The 12,419-nt window shown below is 47.9% G+C and overlaps 1 protein-coding gene across 3 annotated transcripts in view; it reads right to left on the reverse strand.

The window, feature by feature from the left end:
* MYO1E (myosin IE) overlaps positions 1-12,419 on the reverse strand; it is a 195,408-nt gene that overhangs the window by 13,988 nt on the left and 169,001 nt on the right. For all 3 annotated transcript variants that reach the window (XM_059372037.1, XM_059372036.1, XM_059372038.1), the window contains 4 exons: positions 5,897-6,043; positions 4,934-5,091; positions 3,757-3,849; positions 1,049-1,250 (listed from right to left, as the gene is read on the reverse strand). In XM_059372037.1, the coding sequence (XP_059228020.1) occupies positions 1,049-1,250; positions 3,757-3,849; positions 4,934-5,091; positions 5,897-6,043 (600 nt within the window). The remainder of the gene's footprint in view (positions 1-1,048; positions 1,251-3,756; positions 3,850-4,933; positions 5,092-5,896; positions 6,044-12,419) is intronic.

Below are 12,419 nucleotides of genomic sequence, written 5' to 3' on the forward strand. Positions count from 1 at the left end.
CATGAGGTAACGGTTGTTATCACCGTCACCGCCATCACCGTCGTCAAGCCACGGCTGACCGAGCAGCCCCTTACACATCCGGTACACTGCCAGGCATTTTATGGACGTTCTTTCGGGTCCTCCCAACAACCTGCCGGCCTGGTGGTAGCACACCAGGGCCTGGATGAGGAAGACGGAGCTCACAGAGCGGACGCAGCAGGTCCAGTGCTGGAGGGGTTAACACGGATTGAGCTAAGATGCTCGCCCTGATCTGGTGTTTGACAACATCACTCTACAGTATTTCTGCCTGGTTATTTCCATCTACTCTGTGCCTGAACACTTCCAGGGACAAGGCGCTCCTTACAGCCCAGGCAGTTCACCTTTGGGCTTCTAGAATGCTCCTTTGTTCACTGATGTCAAAATCAACCTCTTGGCAGAGTTCACTGACTTGTCTTAAAGTTGGCCTGTCTTATGCCCAGTGACTCCGCAGGACGTGTCTAACCCCCTTTCCACACCAAGGACTCCTTGGGATATCAATATAGAGCTCCAGAAGTCTTTCCTTCCTCCAGCTAAAAACCCTGGGTTTCTTTTTACCAGTCTTCACTTTCAGTTCTAGAAAGGCAGACAGGCTCTCATTTTGAGGCCCTGAAGATCCGTATGCATAAGAACATCCATACCTTAAAGAAGGCTGGGATGTCATCCTTCAGTTTCTAAGGGCGCCCTGAGCTGCAGGGCTTATGCCACTGCCTGCACGGAGATCAAAACCCCATCATTCCTCAGCCCTGCCAGACAACAAGACAGGTCACAGAGTCTCAGGGCTGAAGGGGACCCTCTCTGAGGTTCACAGTAAGCCGTCTCCAGAGAAGAAACTATGTCTATCAACCTGGCTGTACTTCCAGAAATATCTACCACAAGCCCCATGGCCTTGGCTTTGGCTCCTGGATTAAAACAGGCAGGTAGAAAACAACCGTAGAAGCACTCAGAGACTGCCCAAAGAAATCCCCGGACCTTGTTGTGATCGAGGGAGAGAGAGGTTGCCAGAGTCGTCTAGGGGAGGTGGGACGCTTACCCGGCAGCACCCTGGTCTGGGACCTTCAGGAAATCCAAGCTCTCCGGCGTCTGAGACACTCGGTCTGAGCCGGTGGACTGTTGTCGTGGCAAGGGTGGTCGGGCCATGGAGGTGTAGAGACTTTTCTGATTTAACCTCTGGTTGCCAGCAGCATGGGGATGTGGCAGAAACTGGTTTTTGAGGACTCCATTCTGATGGTAACCTAAAGACAGGAGAAGGAGAGAAAACAACGCGTCCATTTCTGATCTTCTGCTAAAAGGCTCTCCAAATTCCTTCCATCTCTTAGCCAAGAGCAAGCTACTTAGCTTCTCTTGCCCTCTGTTTTCCCATCTGAAAATACAGAGGGCATGACTACAAATAAATCGTGAGGAATCGAGCTAATACATCGTAAGGTGCCGAGCCAGTGGCTGGAACACAGCAGACACTCACACATGCTTGTTGAACCTGACATTAGAACAACCAGATGTTCAGGGTGTCAAAGCCCCCATGCAAGGAAAGGTAAGCTTGCCATGTGTCGGCAGGCACATTCGTTGATCTAAGAATTATGACGTTAGGATTTAAGAGAGTTGGCAGGCAGCTCTTTAAACAGCTGGACATCCATTTTCAAGGGGTCAGCCTTAGGTGTCCTCTGCAGGAGCCGGCTATGGGAGGTAGAGGGAGCACTCCACACAGGCAGGGGAAATGTGGCCGCTGGTTGCATCAGTACAGACAGGGCAAGCTCTCTTAGCCAGACACCTGTTCCTAGTCAAGCTCACATGATCTGGTAAGTAATGGAATATGGTGATGGGCTCCAAGCCACAGGCCCAGGCTGAAAGGGGCATCATCATGTCATTGTGTATATGGACTCTGCTCTCTTATCTCCTCTCCCACTGACAGATCTGGGCAAGAATGAAGGAGAACAAGACTCCCCAAGGCACATTTTGGTGAACCAACCACAAAACCTCTTCCAAATGAATTAAGAACTCTTTGGTACAGACGGGATGGCCCTAGTTTATAAGAAACACTAGCCAGTCAAGTTTGGCTCTGCCTCCATTGGCTCTGTTGACCTTGAGCAAGATCTGTGACCCGTCAGTATGTCAGTTTCTTCCTTAAGGAAACAAGGAGCCTGGTGAGCCCCTACTTGCTGCCAAGGTTGTCAAGGAGAGGGGCGTGCTCTAATGGCTGTGATACTCCAAGTGAGAGGTCTACGGATGGGCCACTTGCCCTCAATAAGTTCAGAAATTAAGGATAAGCACTCAGAAACATTCACAGCAGTTTCACAGACATGTTTCATGTCATTTGAATCCAGTAAGAAATTTGGGCTTCTATTTGACTGTTTTTAAAATTCCATTCTTCAAGTAGTTTTTATTTTATCTTACAAAAGTATGGTTTGCAATGGGTTGAGAAAGAAAGAAATAAGAAAAGAAAGAGGGAAAAAAAAACCCCAACTGACCTTGTTCCTTCACCACAGATAGTGTGAGAAAAGGCTGATAAAAGGGATTCAGGTCCAACTGTTTCATTTTACTGATGGAGAAGTCATGTAGAGAGGTTGGGAGCCAAGCTCAAGGTCAGGTATTTGGTCTAAGGCAACTTTGGCCAACCTAGCTGAGGCAAATGAGCTTTCCAGGTCTTCTGGCTAGGATCTTGCCCAGGGGAGGAGAGCTAGCACATAAGTAGTAACATAATCCTACACTGGTTCTCCTATGTTCTTTTGTGCTTGGATTTTCTTCAAGGGTGAAGGCAGAGGGGAAGAGAGAGATCCGGGCCAGACAGCATGGGGACTCCAGAAAAGATGAGAACTACTTTCTTACTGCTAGGCACGGGTGTTCGTGTTTTAGCACACAACAGGGAGACTACGGAGCAAGAAACAAAAGAAATGCTTTTTGCCGCTTCCTCTGGACACGGCTACAAATGGGATTCCCTTGTGTGAGATGATTTGAGTTATGTGAGTGTGGTCCTAAGATGACCCCTTCAGACCTAGACACCTAAGCTTATGAATACCAAATATTCTGGGGACAGTTCTCGATTGACTGAATTTGGTGAGTGATGGAAAAACATCTTGGAAATTTTGAGAGCGCTTGGGAAGCACTAAATGGGTTTTTATAGGCAAGAAATCTTGCATTTACTCAGGTCTGGATGTTATTGACCTGCATGCAGTAGTTTTATCGTAAAAAATGAGAAACAGGAAACATAAGACCTAAAAAATGTTTTGTGTCCATTTTGTAATCCTTTTAGATACTACTTCCGTGTTTAGACCACTTGTCCTAGAACCGATCTGACCAAAAATAAAAATCTTCTGCTTAATTCATTAAGGTACCAACTAGTTACAAAATATCCTTGTGATCCTCGGCTGGAACTCAGTAGTGGTGTCGCGGTCACAGCTGACGGGCTCCCAGGCCCAGGAAGGCCGCATCCTATGACTGAAAAGCTGACAACATTCTGCTTGCCACAGACAAGGAACTCCTTTTTCTCTTACTGATGTAAGAAGCCTTTCCTCAGGGAGTAATGCTGCTCGGTAATGAAACCCAGATCGTTGACTCCAGCCTCTCGAGCTCATACTTCTCCTGCATGTCGGGGTCACAAGCAGGGCCATTGTGTTGGTACTGAAAGGGCTCACGGCCCGCTGATACGTGTGCACTTCCTTGCTTCTGGGTTTCGTTCCCAAATACGTTGTCCAAGTTAGGGGGTCCCGATTAGCGGGCCTGTTCTACGGCGCACACACAGCTTACCTGGAGGGGGAGGGGCAGCTCTCATTGGGTAGTTGGCATTGTGCATCCCACCGGAGTAACTTCTGTTTTGAGCGGTGTTCCTTCTGGTGGGACCTGAAATAAACAAGCGAGCCAAAGTCAAAATCAGCGCCGCCGGTTGGTTTTATGGCTTCTGCTAGTGGTTTGCTTACGGGAACCTCCGGTGAAGTGTGGAATCCGGGCTCCGGCCGGATCTGCAGGAGGTGGGAGTGGAGAGACTGTCTTGGGAGCTCTTGGGCTGGAGGGGCCGGAAGGTATGTCCACGGAACTATGGTTTTGAAATGTTAGAGACCATGCCTTTACAAACAACCTTGTAACAGTGTTTCTAACTTTGTAGGCTTTCAAAAGAGAAAGAGGAGGGGGAGGGGGCGCCTGGATGGCTCAGTTGGTTGGACGACTGCCTTCAGCTGGGGTCAGGATCCCGGAGTGTCAGCATCGAGTCCTGCCTCCGGCTCCCTGCTGAGTGGGGAGTCTGCTTCTTCCTTTGGCCCTCCCTCCTCCCATGCGTGCTCTCTCTCTCTCAAACAAATAAAAATCTTAAAAGAGAAAAAGAGGGGTCATTTTCAGGTTCACACTCATATTCCGAACACGGCACAGAGGCTGAACGTGTGAGTGCTGCGGGTCACGGGTCCCAGCGCTTTTCAGGGCTCACTCCACCTCTGCTTGGGTCAAGAGCCTTTCCTGCAAGATCTCAAGTCTAGTCTTCCAATGACACAGACACCACGAAGGGTGGAAGCACACTCATGCCCTCGACGCAGACATGAGGAGCTAGAAAACAAGTTGCAGCTACATGGAGGCATGGGGGCAGGAGTGGGGCAGAGGACATCTGTGCCGGGACATGTGTATTGCAAAGGAAAACAATAAATAAGGTCTCAGGAAGGATACAAAGGAAGGTAGGATTAATCCAGCTGGAGGAGGGGTGCAGAGGGAATTCCTTGTAGAGAGAAGGGCTGAGGAAACAAGAAGAGCAGGAACTGACCAGGCATCAACACTGAAGGAAGGAGCTGGGGGTCAGATCCGGGGCCAGGGGGCAGGAGGAGGGTCGCGTGGTGGTCTGGCCTGCAGATGTGTGCACCCACCGTGAGCACTGGGTGAGAAGCGAGCCTGGTGCCAAGCAGGGGGAGGGAAGCCGAGGTGGGGGGTGCCCGGGGACACTTACGGGAGTTCTTGGGCAGCCCCGGTCCGATGCTGACCTGCAGCACTTTGTTACTGGGCTTGAGAATGGCCAGGTCACCGAAGCCTTGGTGGAACTGCACTTGCCGGGAGCCCCCTGCACTCCAGGGACCCCAGTTCTCCTTTTTCAACTTGAGTTCAAGCCTGCGACAAAGGACATTTGTGGGTAACGGGCAGGAACACAACAGTGAGAAAAATGGCACTCGCGGACCCCAGCGTGGACTTCTGCTGCCGGGCAAGCGTCTGGTAGAACGAGGCCAGCGCGGATGACGGCAGCCCACCTGGGGCTGTCAGAGGGGGACAACATCCCCGACCCCAGAGGCAGGAGAATGCAGGGCCCGGCGCCTTTGAGAAACCGGCTGGTGAGCGAGGCAGCCCATTACAGGTACCAGCGTCACTCCAGGTGAACTCAGGTGCGCCTGCCCAGGGGACAGTAGGAAAGGGGACGCTTTCCAGGCCACACCTACTATGATGTGTCGCTGTACCTCTGCAATTTCCCTCGGTCATGCTGGGGGAGAACTGAGAGATGCCAGACACAAGAAAGCCCACATCTTCCTGGCACAGCAAGGGGTCATTATTTAATTAAATTCCCTTCGCTAGCAACCAAAATAAATCCAAATTGAAGAGAAGTGTACTCACAACTCCAAAACTACCCTGTTTTTATTTTTTCACACTGCCTATATGCCTGCATGACACAACCCCACAGTCTGCTCTTTTCACTTGTATTTTCTTATGCCATATGACAGGAAAATCTTCATTTTAAGTAGCTGTCCATATCACTTCCCAGAAACGCAGACCCATGGGGACTGTCTTTGGCAGACTCCCAGGACTGGCTGGGGAAGTGGAGGCACAGCAGCCGGTCAGAGCCTGCTCCACCCCCACACGCCTCCCCTCCTCTCTGGGGAAACCAAGCTTTACTCAGAAGTTTGGGCCCCAGGTCCCCACTTACGTATTGCTAAATTTCAGAGGTAGTTGCTTCTGGGTTTTTTCCTCGTAACGCTTTGCTAAGAGGCTCAAGAATTCAGTTTTGAAGACAGACTCAAGCAAACTGTCATACTCTTGCTCATGAAGAATGAAAATGTCATCCTGCATAGTACTGAGAAGACATTGGAAAGACTTAATCAGAGTTGTGCTTCTGTTTACTCCCTTTTTTTAACGCCCTGTAAGATAGCACTAGGTTTTTATAGTCTTGCCATAAGTGAAATCTCTAAAACAAAACACAATAATGAATTACATAATTGCTGAAATCTGCTTCCGAAGTAAGCTCATAACCCATCAAACGCATAATCAAAATAAATCTCTCACATGATTTTAAGAGCGGTAATTTAAGGACATCTTAGTCTGTATTAAAAAAAAAAAAAAAAAGAATCCACATTCAGATTCAACTTCTGTGTTCTTAAGATCGTAAAAATCCAAACTTACAAACTGTATGTGGCTGAAAATGAACAGTCCCACAGATGTGCCCAGTTAGTAGAGTTTACAATAAGGTTGTAGCTATGATACTAAATCCTAACTTGAAGCACTGTAGCTCAGTTATCAACAGGGAAACCGGTGTCCCAGGCTTTGCAGGCACTTACTAGGAAGTCTTTGGGTGTTTGGGCTCTGTGTAAATGGTGTTCCATCAGCTGCCGAACGCACAAACACCGAACTGCAGAGATGGGCAAGGCATGTGGCCCAACGGCAAGCAAGCCGCTGGGGGAACTGCATGTGTGGATAGGGTGGGCCTGGGGGGGCACACTCGGGCCGGGAGGGAGGACCCGTAAGGAGCTGCAGGAGGAATGGAAGAGGCTCAGGCAAACCCAGTCCCAGGGAAAATGCTTTGTGGTAGAGGTGGCTGATTAGACACCATGTAAAGGCCCACCTAGACTTTGCGGACATGACAACACACATATAATCGAGACTTCTAATTCCCTGGCTATTAGATGTATAACTCAGTTGAAGGAGGCCACCAGCCCCTAAGGTTTCATAATACACGTGCTTACAATGACCTCTGAGTACCACCGTCAAATATCCAAGATAACCTTCTGAGAAACATTTCATTAGGGATGGTGTTTTTCCAGGTATGAAAAACAAAGTAAACCTGCTTCAATGAGCTGGCCTCAGTAACATTTTAATTCCCCCAAGTGCAGGAAATGCCAACATGTTTTTTTTTCTTTTTAATAACCAAGGCGGGACTGTATCACACAGGAGCTGTGCCTGCTCATGGGGCCCCTGGTACCAGGGCACCAGTAGATGACCGTGCTGTCACAAAGGCAGACAGGAAGGCAAGTATGGTGGACAAGGATGCGGAGAAGCTTGGAGACAAAGGATTCTTCTTCCACTTAGACTCTGATCCATTCAAACTGTAACTCCTGTGGTCTCTCTGTTCAGTCCCATGAATATGCCAAGGCTGGGGTGGACCAGGGAGGTCTTCTTTGGGCAGACAGAGGCAACTGTGTTTTTATCTCTTGTTACTCAACAGCAGGTGCAAACGCAATTCGGGGCCAACGTGACTGTGTTACAGCAACTGGGAGCCAGGCATCTACACTTTCCTTTCCCAGGTACGGCCAGGAAGTTGTACAAGTCACTTCTGCTCCCACCCCATTGGCCAGCACTATGTCACATGGTTGCCCCAGCTCATAAGGAAGCCTGGGAAATGCAGTCTTCAGGTCAGCTGTCTGCTCCTCCCATGGAAAGACGAGGTCTTGCAGGATAGCTCACCATCTCGACTATACCTCCTTGTTCATAAACTTTTCCCAACTAGGAAATGGAATCTTTATTCTTAAAAGTCTGGGAGAATGCACCTCAGAGGGTGTAGCCACCATTCCCTTACCGGGTAGGTGAAAACTCTGGGATTGACTTAATCACTTCAGATATAGCACTGCAGACCTCCAAACAAAGATACTGACCGAGAAGTCATTTGGAATGAATGAAATAAAATCCAAGCATCCCCGCATCCTGGCCCAGGGGGGAGACTAGTGCATGAGGAAGGGAGTGCATGTAATCGGGAGAGAGTAAAACCAGAAGCCCCACCTTTCTCGGTGTGGGCTGAGGAACCAGACTCCTGTTTCAGTTGCTCGTCGCAGGGCACTCCTGGATGTGTGTCTGGATGTGTCTGTTTGCCGGGCTGTACTTTGGGTGGGGCAGTGCTTATTCAACAGGGCTAAGGGAACCCAGCGCAAGCAACCTTGACTGGCTCAACGTATTCAGATTAGGAGTTTCATGACCATAAAGAAAAAAAAAAAGCAAGCAGGCCAAAACTTCAGGGTCCATTAGCCCAGGAGTCTGGAAACAAGAAAGTGTTTGGACAGTTTGACTTCAACTGTCACATTCAAAATCCCGTCTCTCCGCGGACCCAGGCATGGGAGTCTGTGTAACTGTCCTCGGCCAGGCCAGAGTTTCAGCTCACTTGCCTCTCCTCAGCCTTTGCTCCAGGGTCTGAAAACAAAGCTTTTACATTTATTTGTTCTAAAAACTCAGACTTATCTTTGGACCTCACCCCTGTCTTGTTCATATGCTCAAGCTACAATTTCTTACAGATGTTCGATGTAGTATCCCGTGTTGAAAGATCCTTTACTAGCCCCTGCTTTGGCTCTCTACTCCATTTTTATCCCTCATCTTTGTGGCTTATTGTTGTACTGCTGACTACACTAGAAAATCTTGTTTCACTCCCTTAACCAATATCTTTTTCACAAAAACATTAGTTACAAAACACTGAGTAAAGACTTCAAGGAGTTTTGTTTTTTTTTTTTTCTCTTTAAGCTGAAAAGGCAGTTTCCTAGGCCAGCCCTACCTTGACTTAAATCTTTATACAATTTTCTTCCTAATTATGAAATATGTTTCTTTTAGCAAACGGGACAGTTCAGAGGTGGTTAAAGAAGAAAATAAACCTTACCCAGAATTCTACCATCCAGAGAAACCAATGGCACCAGCCTGGGTCCCACTTGATTTCTCTGAGATTGTAGATACACACTGTGTCAGGCCACAACACAGGCGCCCCAAGGAAAGAGGTGAGAAGGTTCATTCCTGCCTTTCATATCCCAGGAGTATCCTGGTTACTCAGATGCCTGCTCCCACTTCCAGAATGATGGGGAGCTCCTTGAGACAGTGACTGTGTTCTCATTCACCTTCGAACCCAGAGCTGGACAGAAGGTAAGTCGTCAGTCCAAAAATGTTGACAGCGTGCAGGTTCCCAAAGATCAAAGGTGACATCAAGTCAAGATTTCAGGAATATTCAGGTCAGTGGAGTAGCAGTAAAGCAGGCTGCTCTTGTTGCCAAGTTTAGGCAACGAGGCAGGGAAGCATCCTGGGCGAGAATCCTGTGACGAGGGGAACGTCTGCCCAAGGTTCTCTTGCAGGCTGCTTTTCCTATTGCATGTAAGTGTTGGAAAATCTACTGACCCCTCGTACTTTGGGGTCTCAGGCTTCTGGCGGTCCGCTACTGGAATGACAAGGACCGTTAGAAGCTTCACCGGACAGAACCCCAAGTAGGAGACATGAGGGTACCTATCTCATCACCTACAATGTGAGAGCAAAGAACACAGGCTCGTACACCTGGAGCCACTGTTCCAGCAAACTTAAGTTTCTCAGTAAGAGGGAAGCCAGCTGAGCACATGGTCAAGAAGCAGCTCCTGAAGGATCCTTCAAAAACTGACAGTCATCAGCCTTCATGAGCAGATACCCCAAACCCCAGAAAGCAGTGTCTCAACTATATGTTGCTGTGCCGTCCCTGATTTCCTTTTTAATTTTTAAAAGATTTTATTTATTTGTCTGAGAGAGAATAAGCAGAGGGAGTGGCAGGCAGAGGCAGAGGGAGAAGCAGTCTCTCTGTTGAGCAGGAGCCTGATATAGGGTTCGATCCCAGAAGCCTGGGATCATGACCTGAGCCGAAGGCAGATGCTTAATGACTGAGCCATCCAGGCAGCGCCATCCCAATATTCTTACCAGCTCTCCCATGAAGGCAGAAATGCAGGCAGTGTTTGACTGAAGTTTCATTGAGACAGGATTTTTCCTTTTCAAAGTATCCTGGAGTCTCTTTGAGAAACGGTGGTCTTCATCTTTCCCTTAGCTTTTGCGCCTATCCTATATTTTCTTTAACTAAAAGTTTTTTTAAAAATTTCAATGATAGGGGTGCCTGGGTGGCTCAGTGGTTTGAAGCCTCTGCCTTCGGCTCAGGTCATGGTCTCAGGGTCCTGGGATCAAGCCCCGCATCGGGCTCTCTGCTCAGCAGGGAGCCTGCTTCCCCTTCTCTCTCTCTGCCTGCCTCTCTGCCTACTTATGATCTCTGTCTATCAAATAAATAAATAAAATCTTTAAAAAAAGTTTTCAGTGATAACTTGATTAGATATATTTCAGTCTATTTGTAAAAGGTAAAAAATTTGTCACCAGAGGATTAGAAAAAACTTATTATGGAAAGCTTCTAATTTTTTTTTTTTTAAGATTTTACTTATTTGACAGAGAGAGATCACAAGCAGGCAGAGAGGCAGGCAGAGAGAGAGAAGGGGAAGCAGACTCCCTGCTGAGCAGAGAGCCCGATTCGGGGCTTGATCCCAGGACCCTGAGATCAGGATCTGAGCCGAAGGCAGAGGCTTTAACCCACTGAGCCACCCAGGAGCCCTCCAATATTTTTAAAAAGTAGAACAGCAGAATTAACCTCCATACATTAGAGGTTTCAATTATCAATCCACAATCACATTTGTCTAAACACCCACTACCCCTACTTCCATGCACAAACTAGGCAACATAAGAGCAAAATGTAAATATTATATATATATATATTTTTTTAAGATTTTATTTATTTGTCAGAGAGAGGGAGAGAGAGCGAGTACAGGCAGACAGAATGGCAGGCAGAGGCAGAGGGAGAAGCAGGCTCCCTGCTGAGCAAGGAGCCCGATGTGGGACTCGATCCCAGGACGCTGGGATCATGACCTGAGCCGAAGGCAGCTGCTTAACCAACTGAGCCACCCAGGCGTCCCATAAATATTATATTTTATTCTTAAATATTTCACTGTATATCAAAAAAAGGCAATGCCTTTTTATTATTTTCATTTTTAAGGTTTTATTTTTAAGTAGTCTCTACACCCACTATGGGGCTTGAACTCACAACCCTGAGATCAAGAGTTGCATGCTCTACCGACTGAGCCACCCAGGCAGCCCAGACAAAGCCTCCTTAGACAAAAATAACCACCGTGCCATGATCACACCTCAAGAAATCAACACTAGGCCTTCGTATTAAATAGTCATGCTCTCATTTCCCAAACTGTCACTTGGTTGTTCTGGCATGGCTGGTTGGTTGGATCGGGAGCTGCGAGCCCATTCTGCTTTCACAGGGGTCATAAGAGTTAGAAGTGGTCCAGAAGACGGAGCTTCTGGGCACCTCGATGGTCCTCATTAGAAGAAGCCACTGGGTGATCATTCCAGCCAGCAGTCAAGCACTAAGCCTGCCTTCAGCTAACATATACATGATACAACTTTTTTGCGGAATTAAAACTGTTAAAATCCTTTTCTAGGGGCACCTGGGTGGCTCAGTCGTTAGGCGTCTGCCTTTGGCTCAGGTCATGATCCAGGGTCCTGGGATTGAGCCCTACATTGGGCTTCCTGCTCGGCGGGAAGCCTGCTTCTCCCTGTCCTACTCCTCTTGCTGTGTTCCCTCTCTTGCTGTGTTTCTCTCTGTCAAATAAATAAATACAATCTTAAAAAAAAAAAATCCTTTTCTATACCAGTACTGAAATATTTTGAGCACGTGCGCGCACGCACACTCACGTTTGGTGGTCTGGTACCACAATCAATTCCGCCTCTGGGTTTGATTCTGCACATCTGGTTACATTCCTCACTTGGTTTAGATTACTGGCCTAACCCAGTGGATGAAGGAAATGAGGGAACAGTTAAATTTGGTGAGTGTGAGGTTCAGTAACTGTAACATGCACAGATCACAAGTTACAATGACTCAGACTCTTTTTTCTTTCCGGAGAGCCAGAACAACTTTTAGGCTGAGTACCTCATTTTATTATATCCTCTAATAAGGGAAGGCCATAGGGAGCAAAGGTCTAGACCACGAATACTCAAGAGGAGGCAGAGGAAGGTGGCTTTACCAAGAGCCACGATCTCCAGAGGCTGTGAGAGAAAAGAAGAATGGAAAAAATCTGAGTGGGGGAGATCCCACACACCTTGATAAATCTCAAGGACTAGACAAAAAAGATAGTGTCAAAGTGGCTGATACGAACGTAGACATATGATTACTTATGATCAAGCACCGCCTGAGTGGTCTGAAGGCTAAAGACAGGCCTGAGCAGTAATAACAGGAAGAGTAATAATCCCTCTCAGAGTAATGAGCACATACGCCCCGGAGCTAAGATCCCTTGTCGTTCAGCCATAGCTCCTGTCAGGAACACGTAGTGTGTTTCGGCTGACCCCGTCTGCCCAGGTGTAGGCATGGTCCCTATGCAAGGAAACAAGAAGCTTCCAGTTGGGTTCCTGGAGCAACAAGGGTGGCC

Source organism: Mustela nigripes, chromosome 13, assembly GCF_022355385.1.
Source record: "Mustela nigripes isolate SB6536 chromosome 13, MUSNIG.SB6536, whole genome shotgun sequence".
NCBI classification, from domain to species: domain Eukaryota; kingdom Metazoa; phylum Chordata; class Mammalia; order Carnivora; family Mustelidae; genus Mustela; species Mustela nigripes.